We start from the raw sequence: 14,722 nt of genomic DNA, 5'->3' as shown, positions 1-14,722 counted from the left end.
TACTTTACTAATAAACTTATCATGATTATTAATTTTTAAAGAGTAGCACGCCAAACTTTCACAGTAATAATTGACATCTATATTAAGACATTGGTCACCAGTGCGGAGGTGTGAGAGGTTGGCTATGGACGGTTTTAGGAGAGGCAAAGGGAGGCCCAAGAAGTATTGGGGAGAGGTGATTAGACAGGATTTGGCACAGTTTCAGCTCACCGAGGACATGACCTTAAATAGGAGGTTGTGGAGGACTCAGATTAGGATAGAAGGCTAGGTGGCTAATCCTTTCACCATAGTAGTTATAGTTTTGCTCATTTGTTTATTGCCATTTGATTTCTGCATTTGATTGCTGCTTATATTTGTTGGGCCGTTGTACTTTGATTATCTTAGTTATCTATAGTAGTTAATGCTCCTTCCTTTCCGGACTGTTCTACCATGACTTTTTCGTTTTTGTTATTCCTTGCTTTCATATTGTTTTCGATATGCTTGGTCCTATCTAACCTTTTGTCTTGTTTTTCCTCTATTGTTCTCCTCTCTTGAGCCGAGGATCTTTCGGAAACAGCCGCCCTACCTTTCAAGGTGGGGGTTAGGTCTGCGTACACTCTACCCTTCCCAGACCCCACATGGTGGGATTATACTGGGCTTCTTGTTGTTGTTGTTGTTGGTCACTGGTGCCCCCTATGCGTCAAAATCCTGGGTCCATCTGCTCATTGGTCTATATGTTGAAAACAAATGTAATTAAACTACACACAAATATCTCATCACTCTTTGTATAGAGTTGTTAGGTTTGGTACCAGCTACCATTATAACATCCTGCCAAATAGGAGCGCCATATACCATAGGTACACTAAGGTCCTCATGCAATTCTTTTTCTAGTTTATACCCAGATGCGGAGATGCAAGGACTCAATGCACACAAGGTAATGAAGATAGTTTGCAACAACTAAGTAATGTTTACTTACTGGATGCCACAGTCATACAAGTTAGGGTGATGTGCTATTAGCTGTAGGACTCTGTTTCTTTCTACCACTCTTCGTTGGCGTTTGAAAAGGTTTGGAAATATTTCTTCCAGAATTTTCTGACAATTTCCTAAAAGGCTGGATTAGATATTTCCAAAACAAAATCTAAAATTGTAATCAATTCTTCATAGCCAACCCCATCTATCTTGAGAGTGAGGAATAATTGTTGTAGTAAACAATTCCTTGTAGAACTTCAAATCAAACCCCCTACATTATCAAATCCACCTCATACGTCAAATTTTAACAATAATATTCCTTAGACAAGTACTAAAATAATCTGAAAGAAAATGGTACAAGTTCAGATACTTAGAGAGTTATATAGCTAAAATGAGAAAAGTTGGTAAGAAGGGGTCAATGTGATAACACTTCAAATTGTGAGTGATTGTGGAAATAATTTTGGTTTATTTTTAGTTTGTTTCAATACCCAAAAAAACTAACTGTTTTGAAGAAATGTTTTGTCGTGTACTTGTGTTCCAGAAAACAAAATCATTTGTCCTATACCAGAGCCATACGACATTCTACATCAGTTTGGTCAATATCTCCTGAGGGATATATTATGTTCTTCCGCTACTCTACCTGTTAGAAAGGGAATGGGAATAGGAATAGGAATAGGAATAGGAATAGGATTTATATATAGTATCCTACTTGGGAAAGGATTGCCATGTAGTGTCTATAAATAGGGGTACATAATGTAGATACACAATTTCCATAATCTATTTCTCCCATAAATCTCACATGTCGATGAGAAACACCTGGAAAGAAAATTCAGACAGCACAGTCGCTGTGCGTCATTCCGGCGACTTCCTGGGACTGATTTGCGTCATATTCTGTTTTGTGAGTGTGCGAAAACCTACACCACACAAGGTCCCCCACTCTCCGGCGACCAAATCCCACCCAATCGCACCGGCAGAGGATCAGTCACTCGCTCTCACGTGCCTTCTGAAGTTGTGGCGCTGGCGGCAAGTCTGACCCACTTACCTCGTGTGAGGCTTTCCTAATCACTCTTTTTTTGCTGATTCTTTTTCTTGTAAGCTCGGCCAAGTATTCCGAACCTACTCCAGTAATTATTTCCTGATTCCGAGCAATCTCCGGAGATCATATCTACCTTTTCTGGTGACGGGATTTTTTTTTTTCAGATCGGGCTGCGACTTCTGATTTTTCCACATTCCGGCAATTTAATTTTCCAGATTTTAGGCTGCAAACTTCACATCTCACAAGATGTCTTTCAGATCCGATATTTTTAGCTCCAAAAACACGGGAATTGGAAATTCAAGTCCTATGATTACTTTAGAACCCTTAATGAGATCCAAAAATTGAACATCACAATCTTTGAAGAATTGACGAGGAAGTTGGTTTGGAAGATCTTGACCTAAGTGTAGTTATTGTAATAGGCTTGGGCACACTCGCGAAGTATGCAGATCTCGACCTAAGTGTAGTTATTGTAATAGGCTTGGGCACACCTCTCCTAATTCCTCCGTAGCATCTCTGGTTACAAATCCTCCAGGCTTAATTCACAAACAATTGGGCTATCCGAGTTTGTTCAAGCTACAAAAATGGTGCCTAGTTCGTCTAGTGCGTCCAAATTAGATTGGGAGTCGTATCAACTTGGGAAACACACTCGCACTACCTTCCACGTAGTGTTGAGAGTCATGGAGAGTGTATTTTTTTCCTTAGTCCATTTTGATACTTGGGGTCCTAATAGAGTCAGTCCAACCTTAGGTTTTCGTTATTTTGTTAGTTTCATTGATGACTATTCAAGATGTACTTCGATTTTCCCAATGAAAGATCCTTCTGAGTTGTTTCTATATTTCAGAGTTTTTGTGCTGGAATACAAAATCAGTTTAGTGTCTCTATTCGTACATTTCGTAGTGATAATGCCTGAGAATATTTGTCCTCCCCGTTTCAGCAATTTATGACTCACCAAGGAATCATTCATCAGACATCCTGTCTATACACTCCTCAACTAGATTGGGTAGCAGAGTGGAAGAACATGCACCTCATTGAGACTGTTCGCACTCTTCTTATTTAGTCTCATGCTCCGCTTTTTAGGCAGATGCAGTTCTCACATCTTGCTATTTAATTAATCGGACGCCCTCATCTTCCATTCAGAATCAAATTCCTCATCCAGTAGTGTTTCTTCAATCACCTCTATACTTTCTTTCCCCTCGCGTCTTTGGGAAAAGATAAATTAGCCCCTCGTGCCTTCAAATGTGTCTTTCTTGGCTATTTCTCGGATTTAAAAGGAGGTATTGTTGCTACTCACTTGATGTCACATTTTTTGAGTCTCAACCTTTTTTAACATCATCTTCTGGTCATTCTGACATATCTAAGATCTTGAGGAATCTACTGTTACTTTTACATTTCTATCCACAATGCCACCAGTCTTCTCAGTTTTTGAAGAATCTGCATTTACTTCTACATCTCCACCCACAGTGCCACCACTCCTGACTTATCATCGTAGTCCACATCCAGCATCAGGCTCAGATGATTCATGTCCTGCACAGGGTCCTGCCCCTACTGCAGACTTGTCTCGTCCTAATCAACCGATTGCACTACAAAAAAGTATACGGTCCACTCGTAATATTAACCCCCGTTATACCCTTTTTAAGTTATGATCGTCTGTCTTAATCCCATTATGCCTTTGTCTCACCTTTGTCCTTTGTCTCCGCCCCTAAATCTACAAGTGAAGCACTTTCTCATCCAAGATGACAGCGGGCTATGATTGACGAGATGTCTGTTTTACATACGAGTGGTACTAGAGAGCTTGTTCCTCTTCCTTCAGGTAAATTATTGTTGATTGTCGTTGGGTTTATGCAACCAAAGTTGGTCTGGACGGCCAAGTGGATCTGCTTAAGGCTCGCCTAGTTGCTAAGGGGTATACTCAGATATTTGGGCTTGATTACAATGATACTGTCTCTCCCGTGGCTAAAATAGCATCTGTCTGTCTTTTCCTATCCATGGCCGTTGTCCGCCATTGGCCTTTTTATCAATTGGCTATTAAGAATGCTTTTCTCCATGGACCTTAATGAGGAAGTTCATATGGAGCAACCATCTTGTGTTGTTACTCAGGGGGAGTCTAACCTGGTGTGTCAATTGCGTCGGTCACTTTATGGTTTGAAACAGTCTCCTTGAGAGAGGTTTGGAAAATTCAGCACAGTAATTCAAGAGTTTGCCATGACTCGTAGTGAAGTTGATCACTCTATGTTTTATCGGCATTCTACTCCAAATCTGTCTTTATTTGATGGTTTATGTTGACGATATCATTATTACCGGCAATGATCATGACGGTATCATTAATTTAAAGCAACATCTCTTTCAGCATTTCACACTAAAGGCCTCAGCACACTGAAGTATTTTCTAGGTATTGAGGTTGCTGGATTAGTCGCTCAATCCAGATCAAGTATTGTTATTTCGCAATACAGGTATGCCTTAGACATTCTTGAGACAGGAACGATGGGATGTAGACCTATTGACACTCCTATGGATCCAAAACACTCTTATGGATCCGAATGCTAAACTCCTGTCAGGACAGAGGGAGCCACTCAGCGATCCTGGAACATATAAGCGGCCGGTTGGTAAGTTAAATTATCTCACAGTGACTAGACCTAATATTTTCTTTCACGTGAGTGTTGTAACTTGTAAGTCAGTTTATGGATTCTCCCTGTGATAATCATTGAGGTGCAGTTGTCCGCATTCTGCGAAATAAAAAGTCAACCCCAGGTAAAGGACTACTCTTCGAGGATTGAGGCCATGAGAAGATCGTTGGATATACATATACTGATTAGTTAGGATCACCTTCTGATAGAAGTTCTACATCCAACTATTGTGTTTTAGTAGGAGGTAATTTAGTATCTTGGAATGGAAGAGTAAGAAACAGAGTGAGGTTGCTCGATCTAGTGCAGAATCAGAATATCAAGCAATGACTGTAGCAAGTTGTTAGCTAGTATGGCTTAAACAGTTGCACAGAGAATTAAAATTTGGAGAAATCAGTTAGATGGTACATATGTGTAATAACAAGGCGACCCTTCAAATCACATCAAATCCGGTGTAACATGAGAGGACTAAGCACATTGAGATTGATCGTCACTTTGTTAGAGAAAAAGATACTCTCCGAAGATATTGTTACAGAACTTGTGTAGTTGAGTGATCAACTTACAGATATTTTGACCAAGTCCCTCACTGGTTCTCGTATTAATTATATCTGTAACAAGCTTGGTACATACGACTTTATGCACCTGCTTGAGGGGAGTGTTAGAATAGGAATAGGATTTATATATAGTATCCTACTTGGAAAACGATTGTCATGTAGTGTTTGTAAATAGGGGTCTATGTAATAATGTAGATACATAATTTCAATAATATAATTTTTCCCATAATTCTCACACTACCCTTTGTCCTAATCTTTCAGTTGGATGCTCAAATTCTTTACATTATCATATCCGATTTTTGGTAAGCCCAGTTCCTCGGCAAATGGTACCTTAATGCTTCCAGTCCAGTTTCTGAGTAAATGGTATCTTTATGCTTCCAGTCTAATTGCATATTGTCGCTACCTTTCTCAGTCGGGTTGGGTTTTCTTTCTCAATTCAATTCATTAAGACACTAAAACTACTCACGGGTCCACCTCTCAACTTACTGAGTCCACTCTTTCTACTCCAAGCTTCCTCAAACTCCAGGCCTCCTCTTCACTCTGTTGAGCCTCCATAAAAATCAAGCCCGTCAAGCAACAAGAAAAAGAAAGGAAAATCTTCTGTCAACGTACACATGCAGGATTGTGACGAACAATCCTTTCTATCCTATCAACAAGTTAAATAACCATTTCTTGATAAAAGCAATTAAATACAGATGTGGTGCATGGATGATGCAATTGAATACAAGTCTAAGACCAGCACTCTCTAACACCAACGAAGCAAGTAATTAAATGAACGGAAGAAAATTAATTAAGTATTAAACAGAAGAATGAAAATGAAAGCATCAAACAGAAACAGATAACTAAATGCAGAAGATCAGAACTAGCAAAACCCAATCATAGTTTTTTAGCTTACAAGATTAAAGATCCATCAAAGTCAATCATAATAAACCTGTAATAGCGGAAGAATGATGATAACCAGCTGAAACTTTTACAATTTCTTTGGGTAGTCCAGCAACTCCACGTGGTTCCTGCAATAATAATATCCCAGGCAACAAGGTCATCTACTTCCCTCCCCAGAACAATAATTATGTCAATGTCCCTATGGAAGTTATTCCTGTTGTTTCTCTTCTTCAACCACAAAATCCTAGCCTTTTCTATTCAACTAATCTCTTCCGCCATGGTTGTTATTTCCCTTTAACTTCTCTGTTTTACTCATTTCTCCCTCCTTTGAAATAAGTCTTTTCATCTCCTCCATCAAAGTTCTTCAGTTCGAACCCAGATTTAGCGAACAATTTTTTCAGCCGTATGATTTTGTCACCAGCTTCATATAAGTTTTCCGGAACTATCAATTTCAACATATTTGCTGACCTAGAACACCCTTTAAGTCTGTTCATTTTCCATCCATTGGTACAATACAATTACGGCATGATTTCAAATATGTATTCAGTTAATTGATGAAGTTATATCCTAGCAGAATACTACATACTTATTTTATGATTAAAAAAATATGTTCAATTGATTGATAAAGTTATGTTTCCAAGTTCTAACCTATCCAAGTTCTGAAACTGTATCAAGAAAGGTCAAGATAGCATACAGTTATATAAGCTCTATCATCTGACACCCCTAGCTGTCCATAATCATTGAGTCCACTGGCATAAACACGGCCATTTTCTGCAAAAAAGAGAGGGTCATTAATTTGTCAGTAAGGTACTGCTGATGCATTAGCAATCTAAAACATTATTTTAGCGATAGGTTTGAACTGGACGATCCTATTGGGTCAAATACCTAGTGACAATCCTATCATTACGTTTATTTCTGAGCAAGTTTTATCATGAACCAAAATAGACAGATGTTGGTGGACAAGTTTGACCACAAAATTATAAAAAGGAAAATGAAGTGACTATTGATGCTGACATGCATATCAAAATCCAGGCAAAACAAAAGTTAGCATTGACTATTGGATTAGATGGTTTCGACCATATAGATCTTCTATATCCGTTTTGCTAAAAGTATCACCAAATATTCTCACCACCTTGTTCCCACCCCCTAAACAATAAAATAGCTAGAGAAAATATTCATGATGTGAACTGAATTTAAGATGGATGAACAACATATGGGCCCTGGTTGCGAAAGTCGTATTTCAAGCTCTGGTGGTGTTGTACTTGATCGTTAGGAGTTAGTTAAAAGGAGGAACGATAGAAGTTGCGTTACTTAGCACTTTAGTCCCATATGTTTCCCTATGTTTTAAATCCAAGTTCTGTTTATTTTCCATTAAGCCATTGGCATTATTCCTAATTAGCAGGTTCTATCCCTCCCAGTTAATTATTTTGGCAGGGACAGTTGTTATAATCATCCATTTGGGAAATCTATGTATGAAATCTATCCTAAATTACTCTAGAATTTAGCTAAAATTTGTTTTCCTTTCTTTTCACTGTTCTACAATCCCTGTAGTTGTATCACTTGGTATCAGAGCCGTGATTCTCATGCTGTGGGATGATGGCTTCTGATTTCCAAAGTATTACTGATGCCCTTGCATGGATTTAGCTAACTTCATTATGAGGCAAGACCAAACTGTAGAATCTCGGAACAAAGCTCTCTTCAATTTGAGCAAATCCATCGAAAGCTTGTAAACAGGAAGAGAAAGAGAGGAATGTGGCTTAACATGATGGAGGAGAAACCTCTTCACCCACTACTGGCCCATTTGGACAGCTGGAAACGTTCCCGGACTGCAGGGTAATGGTGGTGCAGCAGCAAGATGTACTACTACTCTAGACATCTGGACCACCTGGCTTTTGGGGAGCTGCATTAGGAGGTTTTCTGGTGGTTACGGAGGTGCTGCATTAGGAGGTTCATCGAGCTCTTCTTTTCACTAGGGCTATCGAGGATGGATAAGCTAGATTTTCCTCAATTTGATGGTTCTGAGCTCAGATCTTGGATTTACAACATTGAGCAGTTCTATTCTATTGATAATATTCCTCCCTCCCGGCATTTTGATGGGGTTGCTGAAATTAAATTACTCACTCAAACCGGAGAGATTAAGGTGTATAAAAGTTTGATAAGGCTGTGGCAAGGTTGTCATGTCTAATGAGAATGCTATCAACTGTATTACCAAAGGGCTTAAACCTCAGATTCGTGATTTGGTGAGATCCCATAGATCCTATTCTTTAACTCATGCATACCGACTAGGCAGCTTCAGTGATTCCGCCTATACAACCCAGCATAAAAACCTCTAAGCACAAAACACACATAGTAGCTCTTTAATTCCAAAACCTGCAATCTTAGCTACCAATAACTACTCTAAATCAGCTTATAAACTTTCTGAACCTAGTAGCCCATTTGGGAGAAATAAACGGGAAGAAACTTACACCTGCTAAATTGAATGATAAGACGCTCAAGGAATTATGTTACCTCTATGATGATAAATTCTTTCCTGACCACCAATGCAAATCTACAAAGCAATTGTATCTGCTGGAGTTAGCTAAGGAGAATGAATCCCCGGAAGAGGAGTTGGTGTTCCAGAAACACCACAGCAGTTGTTTGTATTGGAATATTGAAGGGGATGAGGAGGTCCAGGAATTAGTATCCGAGGAGGACAAACCAGTGGAGGAAGCTATGGCTCTGGAAGCATGATTATTTCATTTAAGTTTTTTGATAGAATAGCAGGTTTCCAACAATGGGAGTAACTGGATAATACTAAACATATGCCAATTAGTACTTTGATTGATTCTGGGAGTACTCATACTTTACTGACAGTATTTGACACCAATGTGGCGGGTAAGATGGGTTGTCAGTTGAGAACAATAAGCTATCAGACAATTAAGGTAGCATATGGTATCACTGTGGCTACCAATCAAGTATGCATTGGATTCACATGGCTAATGCAGGGGAGCACATTCATGAAAGATTTGCTATTACTACCTCTTCGTACCTGTGGCATAGTGCTAGGAGTACAGTGACCAATGACACTATTGGATATTAAGGGGTCATTCTTTTTTATTAAGATTAAGACATTTAAAAATATTAAGATGTTGTCTCTAGATCTGAACACTTTGGTTTTTCAACATCTAAATGATTATTTTTTTAATTAAATAACCATTAATACTGGGCAAAAATGCTTTCTCATCGTGTAAGTTATAAACGTAAAATGTCAAAGAAAAACAATGAACAAACAAAAGTTATAGGAGTCTAAAAACTTTTCTGTTTTCAAGCATCTCGAAATTTCCTAAATCGCTAGCAGAAACTTATCGGCACCGACGAATACTCTGTTTTTTTCTTAAAAAAAAAAAATTATAGCTGTTACGGATACATGGTACAAGAAATGTCCAATGCTCATTATTTGATTTGATATCAGGATGACTTGAGTTTTAGATCCATTTTTCCTTATACCAAAATAAGTTAAAAACAAAATAAGATAAAGCAAAACAAAACAACTCTCTCAATGCCATTTTCACCAGCTTGTCAAGTGAATTTTTTGGTAGAAGCATATTGATTGTTATGTACTGTGTAGAATATAACTATAAATAGGGCTCTAGATATGGTGCCACCACTCCTAACTTATCATTATCGTCCCCGTCCAACATCAGGCCCAGATGGTTCACGTCCAGCACCGGACCCTGCAACTACAGTACTGCAGACTTATCTCCTCCTAGTCAACCGATTGTACTTGGAAGAGGCATATGATCCACTCCGCCACTCGTAATAAAAAACTCCAGGTCCAGCAGTGTATTTTAGCTTATTACCATTTTACTTCCTAGCATTAGTTCCCAGTTTCAGCAGTTTATGACTTACCAAGATATTATTCATCAGACATCTTGTTCTCCACCCCTCAACAAAATAGAGTAGTCGAAAGGAAGCATAGACACCTCATTGAGAATGCTCGCACTCTTCTTATTCAATCTCGCGTTCCATTGTGTTTTTGGGGCGATGCAATACTTACTTCTTCTTGTTTAATTAATCAAATGCTCTCATCTTCCATTCAAAATCAGAATCCTTATTCAGTATTGTTTCCTCAGTCACTTCTATACTCTCTTTCCCCTCGTGTCTTTGGGAGCACATGTTTTGTTCATAAGCCCCTGCAAAAGATAAATTAACCCCTCATGCTCTCAAATGTGTCTTCCTCAATTATTCTCGAGTTCAAAAGAGATAGGGATGGCAATGGTGCAAGTTCTCTCGTCAATCACAACTTTTAAACCCGCCCCGCCTCGCATAGAATTTTTACCCACATTCACCCCCCCCCCCCCCCAAACACCCCCGCATCCATCAGCGGGTGTGGTTGATCCCCATGTCATGATCCATTCCCTGAAATGTTTTAAACTCTGACCTTTTAAAAATAAGTGGACTCTAATGTCCTTTTAGACAATAACCACCCACCGACCACAATAAGTGTTTTTTGTTGCTTTCATCATAAATTACTTATTTGCTCTTATTAAGTGTATTTTCTTTCACGTAATAAATCTAGCTTCACTTACAGTTAAGTAATATAATAGTCAGTTTTAATTTACCCAAGTCAAAAATTACCTTCACTATTATATGTAAAAGTTTTAGTTTTTTCGGGAAAACGTAATATTAGAAACTAAATAAGAATTATTACTCTGTACAATATGTAATGCTATTTTATTAGAAGAGTTTACTTTTACTCGGTGAAAAGTGATGACCCTTACTTGAAAAGAAGATGGACTTTATTTTAACTTTGAGAGAATCTTCTTAAAATGACAATTAATTACATAACATATGCAAGTATTATCTATCTGGACATGAAATGATAATGAAATCTTGTCTTAATTAAGTCAGCTATTATATCAAGATTATTTGTAAATCTTACGCATGATTTATAAAGTTAGTATATGTGCTGTGAAAAATGGCATTCAGTTGCCTTTGAAGTAACATTTGACAGATCAAAGCAAATGCAAATACAGAAATTTAAACTCTAACCCGCACCCGCACCCCCAAAAAGTAATGTTTTTCTATTTTCAACCCGCCCCGCCCTGTTGCCATCCCTAAAAAGAGGTATCATCAGCACCTTATGTCAGCCAATGTTACTTTTTTGAGTCTCGACCTTACTTTACATCTTCTTCTGATCATCCTGATATCTCTGGTCTTAACTATAACGACTTTTGAGGAATCTATGTTTACTTTTACATCTCTAGCCACGGTGCCACTACTACTAGCTTATCATAGTCATCCGCGTCCTGCACGGGACCCTGCAACAATTGCGGACTTATCTCCTCCTGTTCGATCGATTGCACTTGGAAAAGGTATATGATCCAATCCGCCCCTCGTAATACTAAACCATTTTCATTTTACTTCCTAGCAGTAGTCCATAAGTAAACTTATTTGTGATGCCTTACTCATCTTGGAAGAAATGCAAAAGTATAAGCCCCAGTTTAACTTTTAGTTTCTTACTCCATTTTATTTTTTCTGTTTTCTTTTTTTACAAAGATAAGTGAGCCCCAAATTCCAGATTGTATCAATCATCCACGTTACTGAAACAAAAGAAGATTGTAGCAAGAATATTGAATGGAATACCTGTAAGAAAGAGAGTATGAGCACCGCCACAGGCAATCTGACGGAGGCTTTGATTATGGAAAGCAGAAGAAGGAAGAGGACACGGGGTCCACCGCGACTCAAGACTCCCATGTCCTAGCCTCCCATGATCACCGTTCCCCCAAAGGGCTGCCACTCTCTGCTTCCCATTCACTTCTGCTTCGCTGCTGCAAACTGAAATCCACCGTAATGATGATGATGATAGCAATGATCTCTTTCTAACTGCTCTTCCTATTATCATCTTCGGCCCCTGGGTCTTTATCTTCCAAGACTGTTGAATGGAGTCCTCATAATAAGTAGAGTCTAAAAACTGATGGCTTAAACGGTGGCAACGTCTGCTCCAATGTTCTTTAGAATTCAAAGCTCTTTACCAACACTTGCTGCTTCTTCTACTTTGACAGTTGTTAACTCCTTATTCCCACGCGTATAAGGAGCGTAAATAAATTCATATATTTGCCTGGTGCGACCGGTGCAATTTGGCAAAGAGAGCGGCCCATTATATCAAATAAATGAAAAAATAAGATAGTTCGTGCCCGCATAAGCAATTCGTATAGGTCCCCAGCCCGCTTAATTCGAATCGGCGAAATTTTAGAGCAAACTGAGCCGGCCCATTAGATATCGAAAAGTGAAGGAGCTAAGACACACGATGGGTCTCAAAAAGAGGGTGCTCGGTGTTTACACCAAATAAATGAAAAAATAAGATATTTCGTGCCCGCGTAAGCAATCCGTATAGGTCCCCAGCCCATTTGGTGCGGACCGGTGAAATTTCAGGGCAAACAGAGTCGGCCCATCAGATCTGAATTAGTCAAGCAGCTAATACACACGACGGGTCTCAAAAAGAGAGTGCTCGGTGTTTACTCCAAATAAATGAAAAAATAAGATATTTCGTGCCCGCGCAAGCAATCCGTATAGGTCCCCAATCCGTTTGGTGCGGACTGGTGAAATTTCAGGGCAAACAGAGTCGGTCCATCAGATCTCGATTAGTCAAGGAGATAATACACACGACGGGTCTCAAAAAAGGGTCCTCGTTGTTTACACCAAATAAAAGAAAAAATAAGATACTTTGTGCCCGCGTAAGCAATCCATATAGATCCCCAGCTCGTTTGGTACGGACCGGTAGAATTTCAGGGCAAATAGAGTCGGCCCATCAGATCTCGAATTGTAAGGAACTAATACACACGACGGGTCTCAAAAAGAGGGTCCTCACTATTTAGACCAAATAAATGAAACAATAAGATACTTCGTGCCCCCGTAAGCAATCCGTATAGGTCCCCAGCCCGTTTGGTGCGGATCGGTGAAATTTCAGGGCAGAAAGAGCCGCCCATCAGATCTCGAATAGTCAAGGAGCTAATACACACGACGGGTCTCAAAAAGAGGGTCCTCGGTGTTTACACCAAATAAATGAAAAAATAAGATATTTCGTGCCCGCGTAAGGAATCCGTAGAGGTCCCCAGCCCGTTTGGTACGGACCGGTGGAATTTTAGGGCAAACAGAGTCGGCCCATCAGATCTCGAAAAGTGAAGGAGCTAATACACATGACGGGTCTCAAAAAGAGGGTTCTCGTTGTTTACACCAAATAAATGAAAAAATAAGATACTTCGTGTCCGCGTAAGCAATCCGCATAGGTCCCCAGCCCATTTGGTACGGACCGGTGAAATTTCAGGGCAAACAGAGCCGGCCCATCAGATCTGGATTAGTCAAGGAGCTAATACACACGACGGGTCTCAAAAAGAGGGTCCTCGGTGTTTACACCAAATAAATGAAAAAATAAGATAATTCGTGCCCGCTTAAGGAATCCGCATAGGTCCACAGCCCGTTTGGCGCAGACCGGTGAAATTTCAGGGCAAACAGAGCCGGCCCATCAGATCTCGAATACTCAGTGAGCTAACACACACGACGGGTCTCAAAAAGAGGGTCCTCGGTGTTTACACAAAATAAATGAAAAAATAAGACATTTCGTTCCCGCGTAAGCAATCAAGATAGATCCCCAGCCTGTTTGGTCCGGCCCGGTGGAATTTCAGGGCAAACAGAGTCGGCCCATCCGATCTCGAATAGTCAATGAGCTAATACACACGACGGTTCTCAAAAAGAGGGTCCTCGGTGTTTACAAAAAATAAATGAAAAAATAAGATACTTCGTTCCCGCGTAAGCAATCAGGATAGATCCCCAGCCCGTTTGGTGCGGTCCGGTGGAATTTCAGGGCAAACAGATCCGGCCCATCAGATCTCGAATAGTCAAGGAGCTAACACACGACGGGTCTCAAAAAGAGGGTCCTCGGTGTTTACACCAAATAAATGAAAAAATAAGACACTTCGTTCCCGCGTAAGCAATCAGGATAGATCCCCAGCCCGTTTGGTGCGGCACGGTGGAATTTCAAGGCAAACAGAGCCGGCCCATCAGATCTCGAATAGCCAATGAGCGAATAAACACGACGGGTCTCAAAAAGAGGATCCTCGGTGTTTACACCAAATAAATGAAAAAATAAGGCACTTCGTTCTCGCGTAAGCAATCAGGATAGATCCCCAGCTCGTTTGGTCCGGCCCGGTGGAATTTTAGGGCAAACAGAACCGGCCCATCAGAACTCGAATAGTCAATGAGCTAATACACACGACGGGTCTCAAAAAGAGGGCCCTCGGTGTTTACACCAAATAAATGAAAAAATAATATACTTCGTTCCAGCATAAGCAATCAGGATAGATCCCCATCCCGTTTGGTGCGGCCCGGTGGAATTTCAGGGCAAACAGAGCCGGCCCATCCGATATCGAATAGTCAATGAGCTAATACACACGACGGGTCTAAAAAAAAAGGGTCCTCGGTGTTTACACAAAATAAATTAAAAAATAAGATACTTCGTGCCCGCAATCCGCATAGGTCCACAGCCCGTTTTGTGCGGACCGGTGAAATTTCAGGGCAAACAGAGCCGGCCCATCAGATCTCAAAAAGTCAATGAGCTAATACACACGATGGGTCTCAAAAAGAGGGTCCTCGGTGTTCACACCAAATAAATGAAAAAATAAGATACTTCGTGCCCGCGTAAG

The 14,722-nt window shown here is 40.0% G+C and overlaps 1 protein-coding gene across 5 annotated transcripts in view; it reads right to left on the bottom strand.

Annotated features, from left to right (window-relative positions):
- LOC132639962 (ultraviolet-B receptor UVR8) overlaps positions 1-12,155 on the bottom strand; it is a 41,412-nt gene extending 29,257 nt beyond the window's left edge. Inside the window, exons 1-3 of one of the 5 annotated variants that reach the window (XR_009582128.1) lie at positions 11,667-12,155; positions 6,736-6,812; positions 6,091-6,169 (exon numbers count right to left, since the gene is read on the bottom strand). Coding sequence is in view for 4 of the 5 variants with exons in the window: in XM_060356339.1 (XP_060212322.1) it covers positions 6,091-6,169; positions 6,736-6,812; positions 11,667-11,925 (415 nt within the window). In the remaining variant the exon portion in view is untranslated. Of the gene's footprint in view, positions 1-955; positions 1,220-6,090; positions 6,170-6,735; positions 6,813-11,666 lie in introns of those variants that run through there. The other 4 variants (XM_060356339.1, XM_060356341.1, XM_060356340.1 and 1 more) reach the window with 4 other exon arrangements.
- Between the last annotated feature and the right edge of the window lie 2,567 nt (positions 12,156-14,722).

The sequence above is a fragment of the Lycium barbarum genome, chromosome 5 (assembly GCF_019175385.1).
Source record: "Lycium barbarum isolate Lr01 chromosome 5, ASM1917538v2, whole genome shotgun sequence".
Taxonomy (NCBI): domain Eukaryota; kingdom Viridiplantae; phylum Streptophyta; class Magnoliopsida; order Solanales; family Solanaceae; genus Lycium; species Lycium barbarum.
The sequence above is the reverse complement of the archived record's forward strand: the minus strand, read 5'-3'. Positions and strand labels throughout refer to the sequence as shown.